The following is a 12,886-nucleotide window of genomic DNA, read 5'->3' as shown; positions in this document are numbered from 1 at the left end:
TTCCTGCTACACCTTCTCCACACTATCCAACCTTCTCTCTCTCTCTCTTATTTTCCTCATTCATCAGCTGCTCCAAATACTCCCTCCATCTTCTCAAGACACTCTCCTCACTAGTCAACACATTTCCATCTCCTTCTCTTATTGCTCTAACTTGCAGCACATCCAACACCTTACAGTCTCCAATCTCCTTCAGGCTGCATCTCCTACATAGAACATAGTCCACCTGTGTGCACCTTTCTCCACTTTTATACGTCTTTACCCCCTTCTTCCAAAAATAAGTATTTACCACTGCGATTCCATCCTTTTAGCAAAAACCGCCACCATTTGCCCTTCCACATTCCTCTCCTTAAGGCCATACCTACCCATCACCTCCTCATCACCTCTGTTCCCTTCACCTACATGACCATTAAAGTCTGCCCCAATCACCAATTTTTCATTCCTAGGTACACCTTCTACCACTTCATCTAACTCACTCCAGAATTTTTCCTTCTCCTCCATCCCACAACCCACTTGTGAAGCATAAGCACTGATGACATTTATCATCACCCCTTTAACTTCCAGCTTCACGTTCATCACTCTATCAGAAACTCTCTTTCTCTGGACTTTAGCCACATCACTGGGCCAAATATAGTCCTGAATTGAAAGCATGTTTAAGGTCATATCTAATAAACCCTGTTTAAAAAAACAGTCGAGAAGGACAGAGGAGCCAATGACACCAGTTTCAACAAAAATACAATTTTCCGCTATCTTAATTTTGTTTTAGTTTTTTGACACTCCTACACATTTTTTTTCCCACCAAATACGGCCCACATAATCAACCTCAGAGCAAGCTCCCAAAAAGTTATCAAAATAAGTCTAAAATATTTGCTTGTACTGAGGCAACAAAGCTGACAGCGAGGTTACCAAGCAGGAATTGAGGCCGTACCACGGAAACTACTTTGCGCCATCATCAGGACCATGCTATTAGGATACTCAACACATTTCTTGCCAGCGCCACCTACTGGATAGCAAATCTAATAACGTGATAACAATCTGTCTGCCATTATTTGCTTTAAATATGGTCAGATCTTTACCAGATTTGACTCATATCTTGACACCCTGCTGCTATTTATTTTATCTGAACCTTTCCTCCTACAGTCAAAAATATTGTGGCTCACAGAGTCTGTGTTCTGGCCCCCAAATTCTGCATGAACCTTTATTATTATTATAATAATTAATAATTATTATTATTATTATGATGATGATTGTTGTCAATGAGAACATTGTGCATTCAGATTAACACAAAGAAAAGCTCGCGCAAGAAGGAGTGAAACTAAATATCTCGTGTGTGTGTGTGTGTGTGTGTGTGTGTGGGGAAGTGCACTCTTGTGAGAATGAGATGTCTCCTGTACCCCACTCAGTGCACTACATGTCCAGCAGAGAGTAGTTTCAGACAAAGCCATGAATCATGACTCGGGTCGGTGTGAATTATCGCCTCCGGGCGGCGCTACAGAGCTCACCATCGCTAAAACAACAACACCACTTCAGCGTCTTTCTTCCTTTGCAGTCGAGAGAGAAGAGAGAAAAAAAAATGCAGGAGCGCGTTTGAGTCGGTTCCGGAGCGCGTCCGCCGCCATGTAGCCAAACCTTCGTTCGTCGGCAGGATGAAAGTTTGAGACGGGAACGGGAAAGCGCGTGCTGTTTTTTTTTTTTTTTTTGGCCGGGAGGAGGGAAAAACATGGCTGTGCGGGAGGAAGGCGAGGTTCCGCACGGTAAAGTCAGGCACGACGGCGGCGCGGAGAGCTTCAGGAACGGCTACGTGAAGAGCTGCGTCACGGCGCTAAAGCAGGACCCGCCGCGGGGGCTTTTCTACAGCGCGTGCCGCGCGTGCAGCGACGCGGACTCCGGCTCCGGCTCGGCCGGGCCCGCGCGCGCCTCCGCCGCCTACGCGGGAGCTTTCGCGGCGCTCGCGGCGTCCTTCTTCCTCACGCGCCGCTTCCAGAGCGGCGGCGAGCTGCGCGCGCTGCTGGCGGACGCCGCGAGCTCCCTGAGCCCGCTGTTCAGTATCGGATGCGCGCACTTCTTCCTTACCTTCTACCTGCGCCGGCGCAAACGCGAGAGCAGTCGCGGCTGGCTCGTGGCCCTGCCGGTCTCGTGCTACCTGGGGGACTTCGCGGCGCTGCGCTTCCTGCAGTGGGGATCCGGGGAGCACGAAGACTCCGCCGCTGCCGCGCATCACGTGCACACCGCGGGCCGCCTGCTCTTCGTGCTGGGTTGCGTGGGCCTGCTCACGCTTTTACCGACCCTCAAACTCCGGCACAGCGTGCTCGTGCTGCTCTTCGCCAGCTGCGTGTGGCTGCTCGCGCACACCGGCCTCGGGTGCGTGGCGTCGTGGCTCAGGCCGCTGATCGCGTGCGCCGCCGCCGTCACTGGCTCAGTGCTCGGCCTCCGGTTCGACCGCTCATATCCGCCGCGGGAAACGGCCAACCGGACATCCGAGGAGCGCGTGCCGGTGGTAAGGCCGAGGCGGAGATCCAGCTGTGTGTCTTTTGGAGAAACTTCCAGTAGCTACTATGGCAGCTGGAAAATGCCGCGCAGACCGTCATTACCGTGTATCTCCAGAGAGCAGGTACCAACACACACGCACCATTATTATTAATTATTATTTATTATCATCAACAGCTTCTCATCCTCTAACCACTCCACGCGTAAAGATCTCAGACATAAGTAAAGCTTAAAACCTTCCTGAGCATCATTCTGCATCATTCTACACTTTCCTTTTATAACTGTATTTGTATACACTTGTGTGAAAAAAGTGAGTGCACCCTTTTTGAATACTATGGATCTACGTATAGGTTATGATAAAAATGATCGAAAGTAAATACAACCTCAGATGAACAACAAAGCATGCCATTATTATTATTATTGTTTTTACAAAAATCAAGCTGAAATGGAAAAATCGTGTGAAGCCCACATTTACTGTTCTGAACGATTGAACGGTTTGATTAGATGCTGCTAATCAAATGCTCTTGATTAATGGTTCGTGATTAAGTGTGACCATCTCTGTAAAATCCCACGTTTCATCGGTTTGCTGGTCTGGAGTATTTAGGGGTGTGTTAACACAGTGCCAATGAGGAAAGTAACCTTGCTGCAATTCTTTCTGCTCATCACTCTGGGAAGGGTTATAAGGCCATTTCCAAAGAATTTAAAGCTACAGTGAGGAACATTTATTCACAAAGTGGAAAACATTCCACTGGATGATTATTTGGGCTTGTTTTGCAGCCACAGGACCTGGGCAATTTGCAGTCATTGAGTTGGCCATTAACTCCCTCTATTCCAAAGTATTCTGGAGGCAAATGAGAGGCTGTCTGTCTGAAAGCTAAAGCTTGCACGAATTCAGGTCATGCTACAGGACAATGATCCCAAACACACCAGCCAATACAAAAGAATGGGTTAAAAAGAACAATCAGAGTCCAGACATCAACGTGACTGAGATGCTGTGGCGGGACGTTAAGAGAGCTGTGTGTAAACAAATGCCCACAAACCGAAGCGTCTCATACAGAACAAGTTACATTTAAGTTATTGCTGCTAGAGGTTTTATAAACTATTGAATCATAAGATGCATTTTGGCTTTATTTTTGTAAAAATAAATAATGCTATGCTGTAATATGTCACGTGTTGTTTATCTGAGGTTGTATTTACCTCATCCTAAGACCTGATAAGGACCAGATGATATATATTTTGTCCCGAGACCTAAAACCTTCTAAAACGTTCTTTTTCGAACAACTGTCTGAACTTTTTCACTTTCTCTCAGGTGACGGGAACTTAAGTGCAAATCTCTCACTTCTTTCTTTTAAATCTTTTTTTTTTTTTTTTTTTTTTTTTTTTTTTTTTTAAATAAATTGTAAATCTAAGAAGTTTCTCCAATTGTTGCCCAGAAATCAGGGGAGTTGAGGGTTTGGGGGAATTGATGCAGATTTAATCTGCAATTCGAAGATAATAATAAAATTTTAATACTCACGAGTGCGAGATAATGCACCGAAAAAAATGATTGCTGTGGGAAAAAAAGGAACAAAATGCTGGATCTGAGATTTCAAACAAGAACGTAAAGAATTTCTACAGCGCAATAAACGAGCGAGGTCATTTCCTGTTTGTAAAAATAAAAAAAAAAGTTTTATTTATCTTATTTTGAGTTCCAGATCACATGGAGAGCTTATAGTCTATTACCTTTTCATTAAAATGATTTAATTATTACAAATTGTGAATTTATTTATCCTAAAATTGTAAAAAGGAAAAGTGTGTGTGTGTGTGTGTGTGTGTGTAGTTTAGTTATTTCAGTAGTTTTTTGTCAGGCGTGAGACATAAAACACATCAAGCTGTTTATTTGTGTCAGTTGCGTGATATTTACATGACCCTTTGCTTTACTCTAAATGGGGTGTGTGTGTGTGTGTGTGTGTGTGTGTGTGTGTGTGTGTGTGTGGGGGGGGGGAGTGTGTTAAAGGCGAAATCTTTATTAAAATATTTAAAGGTGACTTCAAAGGTGCACAAAACCAAAACAAAACAGAAGTTCAGTTGAAAACCAGTGCAAAAAAGCGCAGAATTTTTGGCTATTGATCAAACTGAAAATGTAACACAAAAAAATACGATTTGATTCACACTGTACCTGATGAGCTAAATCGTTTTTGTTTGCAATTAATCGGCTGCTGAAAAAAATCAATGATCCGTGTACATTTTTTTCCCGCCGAGTTTCATAACGATTCAGAATTTCTTGAATCTTCTGTTGATGTTTTGATTCTGAACCACAGCTCGCGGAAAACATTGTCATCAAACTCGAAAGTCAAAGAAAACTTTAAAGCGCGTTGGTGGAAATCGCACAAATCGCCGGAGTCCAGAGCTGATCAGATGATTCGATGAAAACGTTCCTTCTGCAGGGGGTCGATTCAGAGCCAAATCATTTCTCACTCTGTAGAGCATTAAGAGACTGTCTTGCTTAGACGTTCTCAGACTGGAGCGGTCCTGTTCATCTCACCTCACACTGTGTGTGTGACAGAACACCTAATTTTAAACAACGGTGCAAAGCCTCAATATTTAGGTGTGTTTATTATCATTATTTTTTACAGTATTATTGGTTATGCACTGATGTCAGAGACTGTTGGAAGAAAATAAACTGAACTTGTGGTGTGTGTGTGTAAGTGATAGTAGCATTACGCTGCCTTTCGCTTCACCATGTGTGAAATGTTTCAGTCGGCCGGAACTTTAAATAAAGTAAAAAACCAAAACAAAGATTGGAACTTTAAATCCAGCAGGAAGTGCAGACAGGATGATGAAGGGCTCCTGTGCTTTATCACTCTGACGGGCAGATTTTATTCCTCATGTTTCTGAGAACTCGTCTTCCTACTACAGCGACGGCCTTTTTAACGTCCCAAACACGAGAACACATCAATTACTGTAATAAACTGCATTTCCATAATGCACTGTGTCTGTGTGTGTTTAAACACGGAGAAAAAGCAGCACACAGTATATCTATGTAATAGAATAGTTTATGGAATTAAGGTTTTCGAACTTTTTCCTTTTTAAACAGTTAAGTGGAGGTAAATCTGTAGATTTAACACAATGCATATTTAGATTTTACTGCTAATTTTGTTAACGCCACCATTATCATTTTGAGACTCTGTTTGCTGTAAATGCGGCTCCATTCGGGCTTAGTGCTACTAGGTTGGGTGTTAATGTGACTCAGTTCAATGTTAATGCGAGTTGGTTTGGAGTAAAATGTGACTCGATTTGGTGGTTAATGCGACTCTGGTGTTTAATGCGACTCTGTTTGGTGTTTAATTGACTAGGTTTACTGTTAATATGACTGGTGTTTAATTTGATTTGGTTTACTGTTAATGCGACTCTGTTTGGTGTTTAATTGACTAGGTTTACTGTTAATATGACTGGTGTTTAATTTGACTTGGTTTACTGTTAATGCGACTTTGTTTGGTGTTTAATGCGACTCTGTTTGGTGTTTAATTTGACAAGGTTTACTGTTAATGTGACTGTTTGGTGTTTAATGCGACTCTGTTTGGTGTTTAATTTGACAAGGTTTACTGTTAATGTGACTGTTTGGTGTTTAATGCAACTCTGTTTGGTGTTTAATTGACTGGGTTTACTGTTAATGCGACTCTGGTGTTTAATGCGACTCTGTTTGGTGTTTAATTTGACTCTGGTGTATAATGCGACTCTGTTTGGTGTTTAATTTGACTAGGTTTACTGTTAATGCGACTCTGTTTGGTGTTTAATGCGACTCTGTTTGGTGTTTAATGCGACTCTGGTGTATAATGCGACTGTTTGGTGTTTAATTTGACTAGGTTTACTGTTAATGCGACTCTGTTTGGTGTTTAATTGACTAGGTTTACTGTTAATGCGACTGTTTGGTGTTAAATGCGACTCTGTTTGGGGTTTAATTTGATTAGGTTTACTGTTAATGCGACTCTGTTTGGCGTTTAATGTGACTCTGGTGTTTAATTGACTAGGTTTACTGTTAATGCGACTGTTTTGTGTTAAATGCCACTCTGTTTGGGGTTTAATTTTGATTAGGTTTACGGTTATTGCGACTCGGTTCGGAGTAAAACGTAACTTGCTGTTAATGTGATTTGGGTTGGTGTTTAATTTTGACTAGGCTTACAGTCAATGTGACTGGGGTTGGTGTTTAATTTGACTTGGTTTACTGTTAATGCGACTCGGTTTGGAGTAAAATGTGCCTCGCTGTGGATGTGGTATGGTTTGAAGTCGTTCTGGATGAAGGCGTCTGCCAATGCCGCAAATGTAGATGATAATTTATAAGTATATGAAAGTGTGTTTGGGACATGCCTATAGAACTTCAGGAGACCATTCCATCCATCTATTCCAGAGTTTTTCCTGCATGCAGCAGTTTCATATTCCTGTTCTAAAACTTTGACTTAAAAGACTTTAGCATTATTTTATCATTTGTAAACTTTTTTTTATTTATAATTATGAACATATCTTTGTATTATTTTCCAGGTCTGTTGTTAGATGATCTTTGTTGTATAATGTGAAGGAGATGCAGGCTATCAGGCACACTGTTACAGAATCTCATACAGTATGAATAGGAATTGTCTTACACACAATTTTGAAATCACAATGAGTGAAATTTAGGAAATAAATGCTGGGAATGTAACAGATATCTTCTTTCTCCGGCTCGTGTTCATTGTAGTAACTACAAAATAGTGTGGGGTGCATTTTATTCCTTCTCAAGCTGGAATTAAATTTTTCAGTTTTCTTAATGGTTGTGAAAAGAACTCGAAAATGGCTGCTGTGTCGTGACCTTGGTTTGGGGAGTTGAGTGCTGTGTGTGTGTGTGTGTGTTTGATTAGTTGTAAATTGTACCTGTTGTTGAGTTAACATGCAGTCTACAGTCTGGGTTTAGCAGATCTTAATCTGTGTTTAAACGTCTCTAATAGTCTGGAGAGTGAACACTGAACTCGGGATGTGAGGGATTTTTGATGGTGAATCATTTTAGTGTTACTGTGTAGTGTCAAACCTGACAACTGTACAGTGAGGCATTCAGAATACTGGGCATTTTAAATAGATCTTTTTATTTTAAAGGTATTACTATAGTAATTTTTTATAAATTTTTTCAATTGCAAATCGTTTAAATTCCACAGTGGTGTTTAGTAGTTTATTGTCTTAAGTGTTGACACTCATGTTCTTTGATCTCACTATGAATTCCTCACACTGAATTTAAACCTGCAGAACATTTAAGAAGGAAGTTCAGCTGAAGCCTCACTGTTTCGGGGTTCACAACGTTTCATGGCCGGAGATGTGATGAGTGCGAGTGTGTGTGAGAGAAACCAGGCTGTTGTGCACATCTGGAATTCAGCCAGGGGCTATTTCGGTTGGTTTGTGAAACCTGCTCTGAGAGCGGACGTGCTGGATGAGACGAGCTCCTCCATCACTCCAAGAGGAACTTTGTATTATTTACTTTTGACACTTTTTTGACTTCAGGTCAGAGTTGTGTGAGGACACATCAAGATTTTAAAGCTTTTCTTCTTTTTTTATTCTAGTGTTGTAACGGATCGTTAAAAGATGATATAGTATTAGAGACGGGCAAATCAATGAAATGCCGAGGCATAAATTAAGAAAGATTTATTATTATTTTTTTAAATATTCATTTGTAATTAAAAGAAATGACCACACAATGTGACTGGTTTAAAAATATATTAAATTTTCATGCTTTTCATAGAAAAAAGCAGTAAATTATGATTCTTAAACTTGAGAAATAAGCAGAATTTGAATTTAATGGTTTAAACAGCTGCACTGACTATTAATATCTTAATTATAAAAATGTAATAAGTTAAAAAAAAAAAAAAAAAGTTTTTGGCTGATTTGGAACAAATGATTACTAATTTGTTCAAGTATTTGCATTAAAATGTTGGTTTTTTTATTTTGATAAATATAGATCTCATTCATTTTTATTCCTCTTTTTTTCTGCAATTTTTTTCAGTGTGAGAACATGTTAGAAAAAATGTTTGAAAGTAGATGTAAAGGTTAAATTATGATTTTATAGTATCATTGCGCCGTGGTTTTAAGGTGAATTTGGTTCCAGGATACAAACCGGAATGTTCTTTTAGTTGCAGTTTTCCTTTTTGGGACATTTGGATTAAATACATTAGAATATATATTTTTCTGTGAGCCAATAAATGAAGCCCTCACTGATTTTGCGTTATGGTGAATTAAGTTTGTGTTTGTGTGTGTGACAAAACTCCTCAAACACACACCAAAATCTAATGGAACATCATCCCATAAGAGCTTGTTATAACAGTGAATAGGGACTAAATTTAGAATGGGATTTCCTGGTCTTCTGGTGTCCACAAACTCTGCAGTATCTAGAGATCTTCATCTAGATTTAGGGCATCAGAATGAATCAGGTTGGTCTGTTAGGTAGAAGAGGTCAGGATCACTTGGATCTCATGAGTAGCATGTGTAGGTCAAGAGAAAGATTATCGGTTATTAGGATCTGTACAAAACACTGTCCTGCTTGCTTGAAACTAATAAATTATATAATAAAGCATCAATAATAATGAATACAGTAATCACCTGCTAATACACACAAGTTAATACACTAATAACATCAGACTTATTACCAATACACATTTCAGAAGACAATGAAGTTCATGCATTTTGATATAACCTCAATATGTTTGACTGTATAAAAATACAATTATATCAGGATTTAGAATAAGATAAAAAAAATGTCCTGTATTTTTCCAATATTTTCATGATCATCATAGTCATTAATGTCATCAAAACAGCAATTTTTGTTAAATTGTAAATTCTGATTAGTTATTGTTTAGTTTCTGGATTTAGTTATTAAACATTGAATTGTCACGGCCGCTCCTTCTGCCGAGCCCCAATTGTTTTAGCCGTCATCTCTCCAAAATTTAGTTTCCATCACTGCCAGCTCCACACACACCACCTGCTTCTGAATCGCGTCTTAGAAGGGAGCACGACTTACACCAAGCGCCGCACATGGGCGCTAATTTTAATCAATGTTTCGGAGCGAGGTCAGTAGTGGAGAACCCGGATAGAGTGTATGTACAGATGTTTCCATTAAAATATTTTTCCTAGTTAATCTGGGCTGCATTGTAGTGTATCTAATTCTTCCTTTTGTATAGATTAGGAAGATAATGAACAGTGTGTGTGTGTGTGTGTGTTTGTGTGTGTGTGTAAACTGTACAATACATATAACTGTATTCAAGACACAGGTTTTCTGTCTCCTACCCAATCAGTTGACACACACAGATCTGATAAAACTCAATTACTAGTGTGATATTGAGGAAAACTTTGCTGAACTGAATCTTTGCTGTATGTGTAGGTTCATGTATAAATTATGATGTGTCTCTGTGGGCACTTGGTGTACATTTGTGTAGGTTCATGTGTCCATTTGTGTGTATGTGAGTTGATATGTAGAGTTGTTTGTGTGTGTGTATAGGTTCATGTTCTATTGTTAAGGTATTTGTAGGTTAATGTGAACATTGTTTGTGTGTAAGAACTGCTTCTCAGGCCGATTGTGTGTTTATTTGGTGAGCAGTGTTGGTATGATGGAGTTTAGATTTGAGTGAGTGACTGCAGATTTGAATGAACAACAATCGCGTCTTCACTTCTCATTATTCTGAATGAAGTGTTGTGTTGATCAGGGCTGAAACAATTCCTCGAGTAACTCGAACACAAAAAAATAGAGAAAAATATTATTTGCATGCTTCGTTTACTCTATTTAACTACAAACCGTTTCCTCACAGACCATTATTACTGACGCACCACCTGCTAAACCCGCACTGGGGTCTCATTTATTAATGGGGCTGAAAACGTGCGTACGCCACTTTCCACGCAAACACAAAGAAAACAACATGCAGTGTTTTACCTTTTTAAAGTAATTAGAAATTGACTTATTTTTAATTTGATTTATTTATATTTGTATTTGCATTTTGACGTAATATGGCAATTAAATGCACTGAATTTAGGTTTAGTTTTTACAAATGCCAGTTTCAAGAATAATGTAGATAAGAATAGATAATCACTAAATAATCGCTAGCCGCAGCCCTTGTGTTGATTAGGGCGTGGTGTTGGAGGCGCTCACGTCATCCGCTTTACAGTTTCATCTCTCACACCGATGCTTTGCCTACAACTTAAAAATGTTTCATTTGATTTTGATTTAACGCACATGCGTGATGCCGTAAACACCGCGGGATTAGCAGGATTTATAATGTACAATCCTAAACATAGAAAAGTTGTTTAGGAAACATTTATTTTAAAACTCTGTCATGCTTGAACAGGTTCGGATACTTCAAACAAAGTCCCTGCGCACAGCTTCATGAAGACATGGGTTGTTATTAATGATCTTAAATGGCCTGCTATAGAGCTCTGACCTCAACCCTATTGAACACCTTTGGGATGAATGGAAACGCTGACTGCACCCCAGGTCTCCTCACCTACATCAGTACCTGGAATCTCCACAATCTCACTTTTGAAAATTTCCAGAAGTACACTCCAAATCTGGTGGAAAATCTTTCCATAAGAGTGGTGGGTATTATAATAGCAAAATGGGACTAATTGTGGAATGGGATGATCAAATGGTCAGGTGGCCACAGACTTTTGTCCATATAATATATTTTTGTAAATTAGTACCCATTCAGGCTTGTTGCTACTACTTTCTATTACTTTTATCTAAAAAAAAAAAAAACAAACGTTCGTTATTCGTTATCACTTATATTCAAGACAACGGAATTCTGTCTCCTGCCAAATCAGTTAATGCACAGATCTGACAAAAGTCAGTTGTTCGTACGATCTTCAGAAAAACGTTTTGCGGAACTGAATCTCTGCCGTGTGCGTGTGGGTCATGTGTATGTTTGTGTGTAGAAGTTTCTATGTACGTTTGTGTACATAATCTTTTTTTTTTATAATTGTGTATAAAATAGATAAAAATATTGGAACTGAATATTTAAATTTGATTAAATATGCAGTAAGGTAACGAGCCAAGTGGCTTTTGTTGTCCTTTCAGTCCGATGAAACGACATAAATGAACACAAGATGATGCAAAACACAAAACTAATTAGAACACTACATAAAGCGCTCGTCTACAAACAACATTTAGTGCGAACAAACACAACACAAGAAGACAATAAGCACAGTGACCGTGTCGTATAGAGCAGATAACATTGGCAAGTTTGCAACATTTATTTGTGCATAAAGTTTCAATAAAGGTGTGTGTGTGTGTGTGTGTGTGTGTGTGTGTGTGTGTGTCAATGTCTGAGTCCAGTCTTTATATTCAGGAATCAGGATTGCTTGTGGAATGAAATTATCTGGAAGTTCAAATTTTGGTAGAAGTTTTAGCTTGTCAATAAAAAAAATTTGGTCATTCTTATTTTTACTTTTAGCGTTGTGTTTTAGTGCTGACTAACGAAATGCGGGTCTTTTTATTTTTTTGTATTACTAACATGAATGCCACTACATATTAATTTGTTCATATTGTGCCCCATTGTTTCAGCTTTGCATTTTCCATCCAAACTAGACATTTATTATATTTTTTTTATTTCCTGTTTCTCTGTTCGACGACAGATTTGTATAAACAAATGAGGAGAGAAAAAAACAACAACACTACACTTGCTGCAACATCAAAAACAGATCGAAGAATCACATGACCAAAACAGAAGATTTTAGTTGTTGTCTTTTTTCGTTCTGGGTTTTAGCGCGTTTTCATCCGTGCTCTCGACGCTCGGCACGTTGCTATTTTTCCTTTATAATTGCACGCCGTGTAGCAGTTTGAAGAGGAATGTGTGTCCTAAAATACTGTGTGTGTGTCTGAGCTGTCACGTTCTCTGGCTGCACGGGCATGTGGAATGATATAACATTGACGTCACTGTGTGGTGACATACTCCAGTGTGACTGCAGAAAAAGTCGCTTCCTGGCGATTCGGTGACGATTCAGTCTGTGATCGGAATAAAAATCACTTGGGCGCTTGTGATCTGCAGAGAGTAAAGACAATCCTGCTGCAGAACAATACCTTATTTTGTTTCGGGGTTTTTTTTATAAAAAGATTTTGAATGGAGAACTCATTTAAAGTTAAAAAGAAAAAGAAATGCGTGTGTGTTGAGCATGTAATGAGACTGAAGTGTTTTATAAAAATAATAAAGGGGGGGGGGTGGGGGTCATACTGTTTCTTTCTGTGTGGAAGTGTATCACAGGAGTGTTGTACTGATTATTAGGGCCGTTGTGGCAGTTGTGTTAGGGTTCGCCATGGTAACGCAACACCCTATATCATTCACAATTACTGGCGGCCTGTTGAAGGTGTAGCAATGGTTTTAGTGTAATGAACTATTGGGACAGATGTAATATTATGTAGGGACGT

General features: G+C 39.4%; 1 protein-coding gene across 1 annotated transcript in view; it reads left to right on the top strand.

Annotated features, from left to right (window-relative positions):
• The first annotated feature begins 1,464 nt into the window (after nucleotides 1-1,464).
• Nucleotides 1,465-12,886, top strand: part of pde3b (phosphodiesterase 3B) — a 60,912-nt gene continuing 49,490 nt past the window's right edge. Inside the window, exon 1 of the mRNA XM_083558442.1 lies at nucleotides 1,465-2,608. Within this exon, the coding sequence (XP_083414568.1) occupies nucleotides 1,718-2,608 (891 nt within the window). The 5' untranslated portion in view covers nucleotides 1,465-1,717. The remainder of the gene's footprint in view (nucleotides 2,609-12,886) is intronic.

This window comes from Silurus aristotelis (assembly GCF_946808225.1).
Source record: "Silurus aristotelis genome assembly, chromosome: 13".
NCBI lineage: Eukaryota > Metazoa > Chordata > Actinopteri > Siluriformes > Siluridae > Silurus > Silurus aristotelis.
Note: the sequence above shows the minus strand (reverse complement) of the source record. Positions and strands in the feature narration are given on the sequence as shown.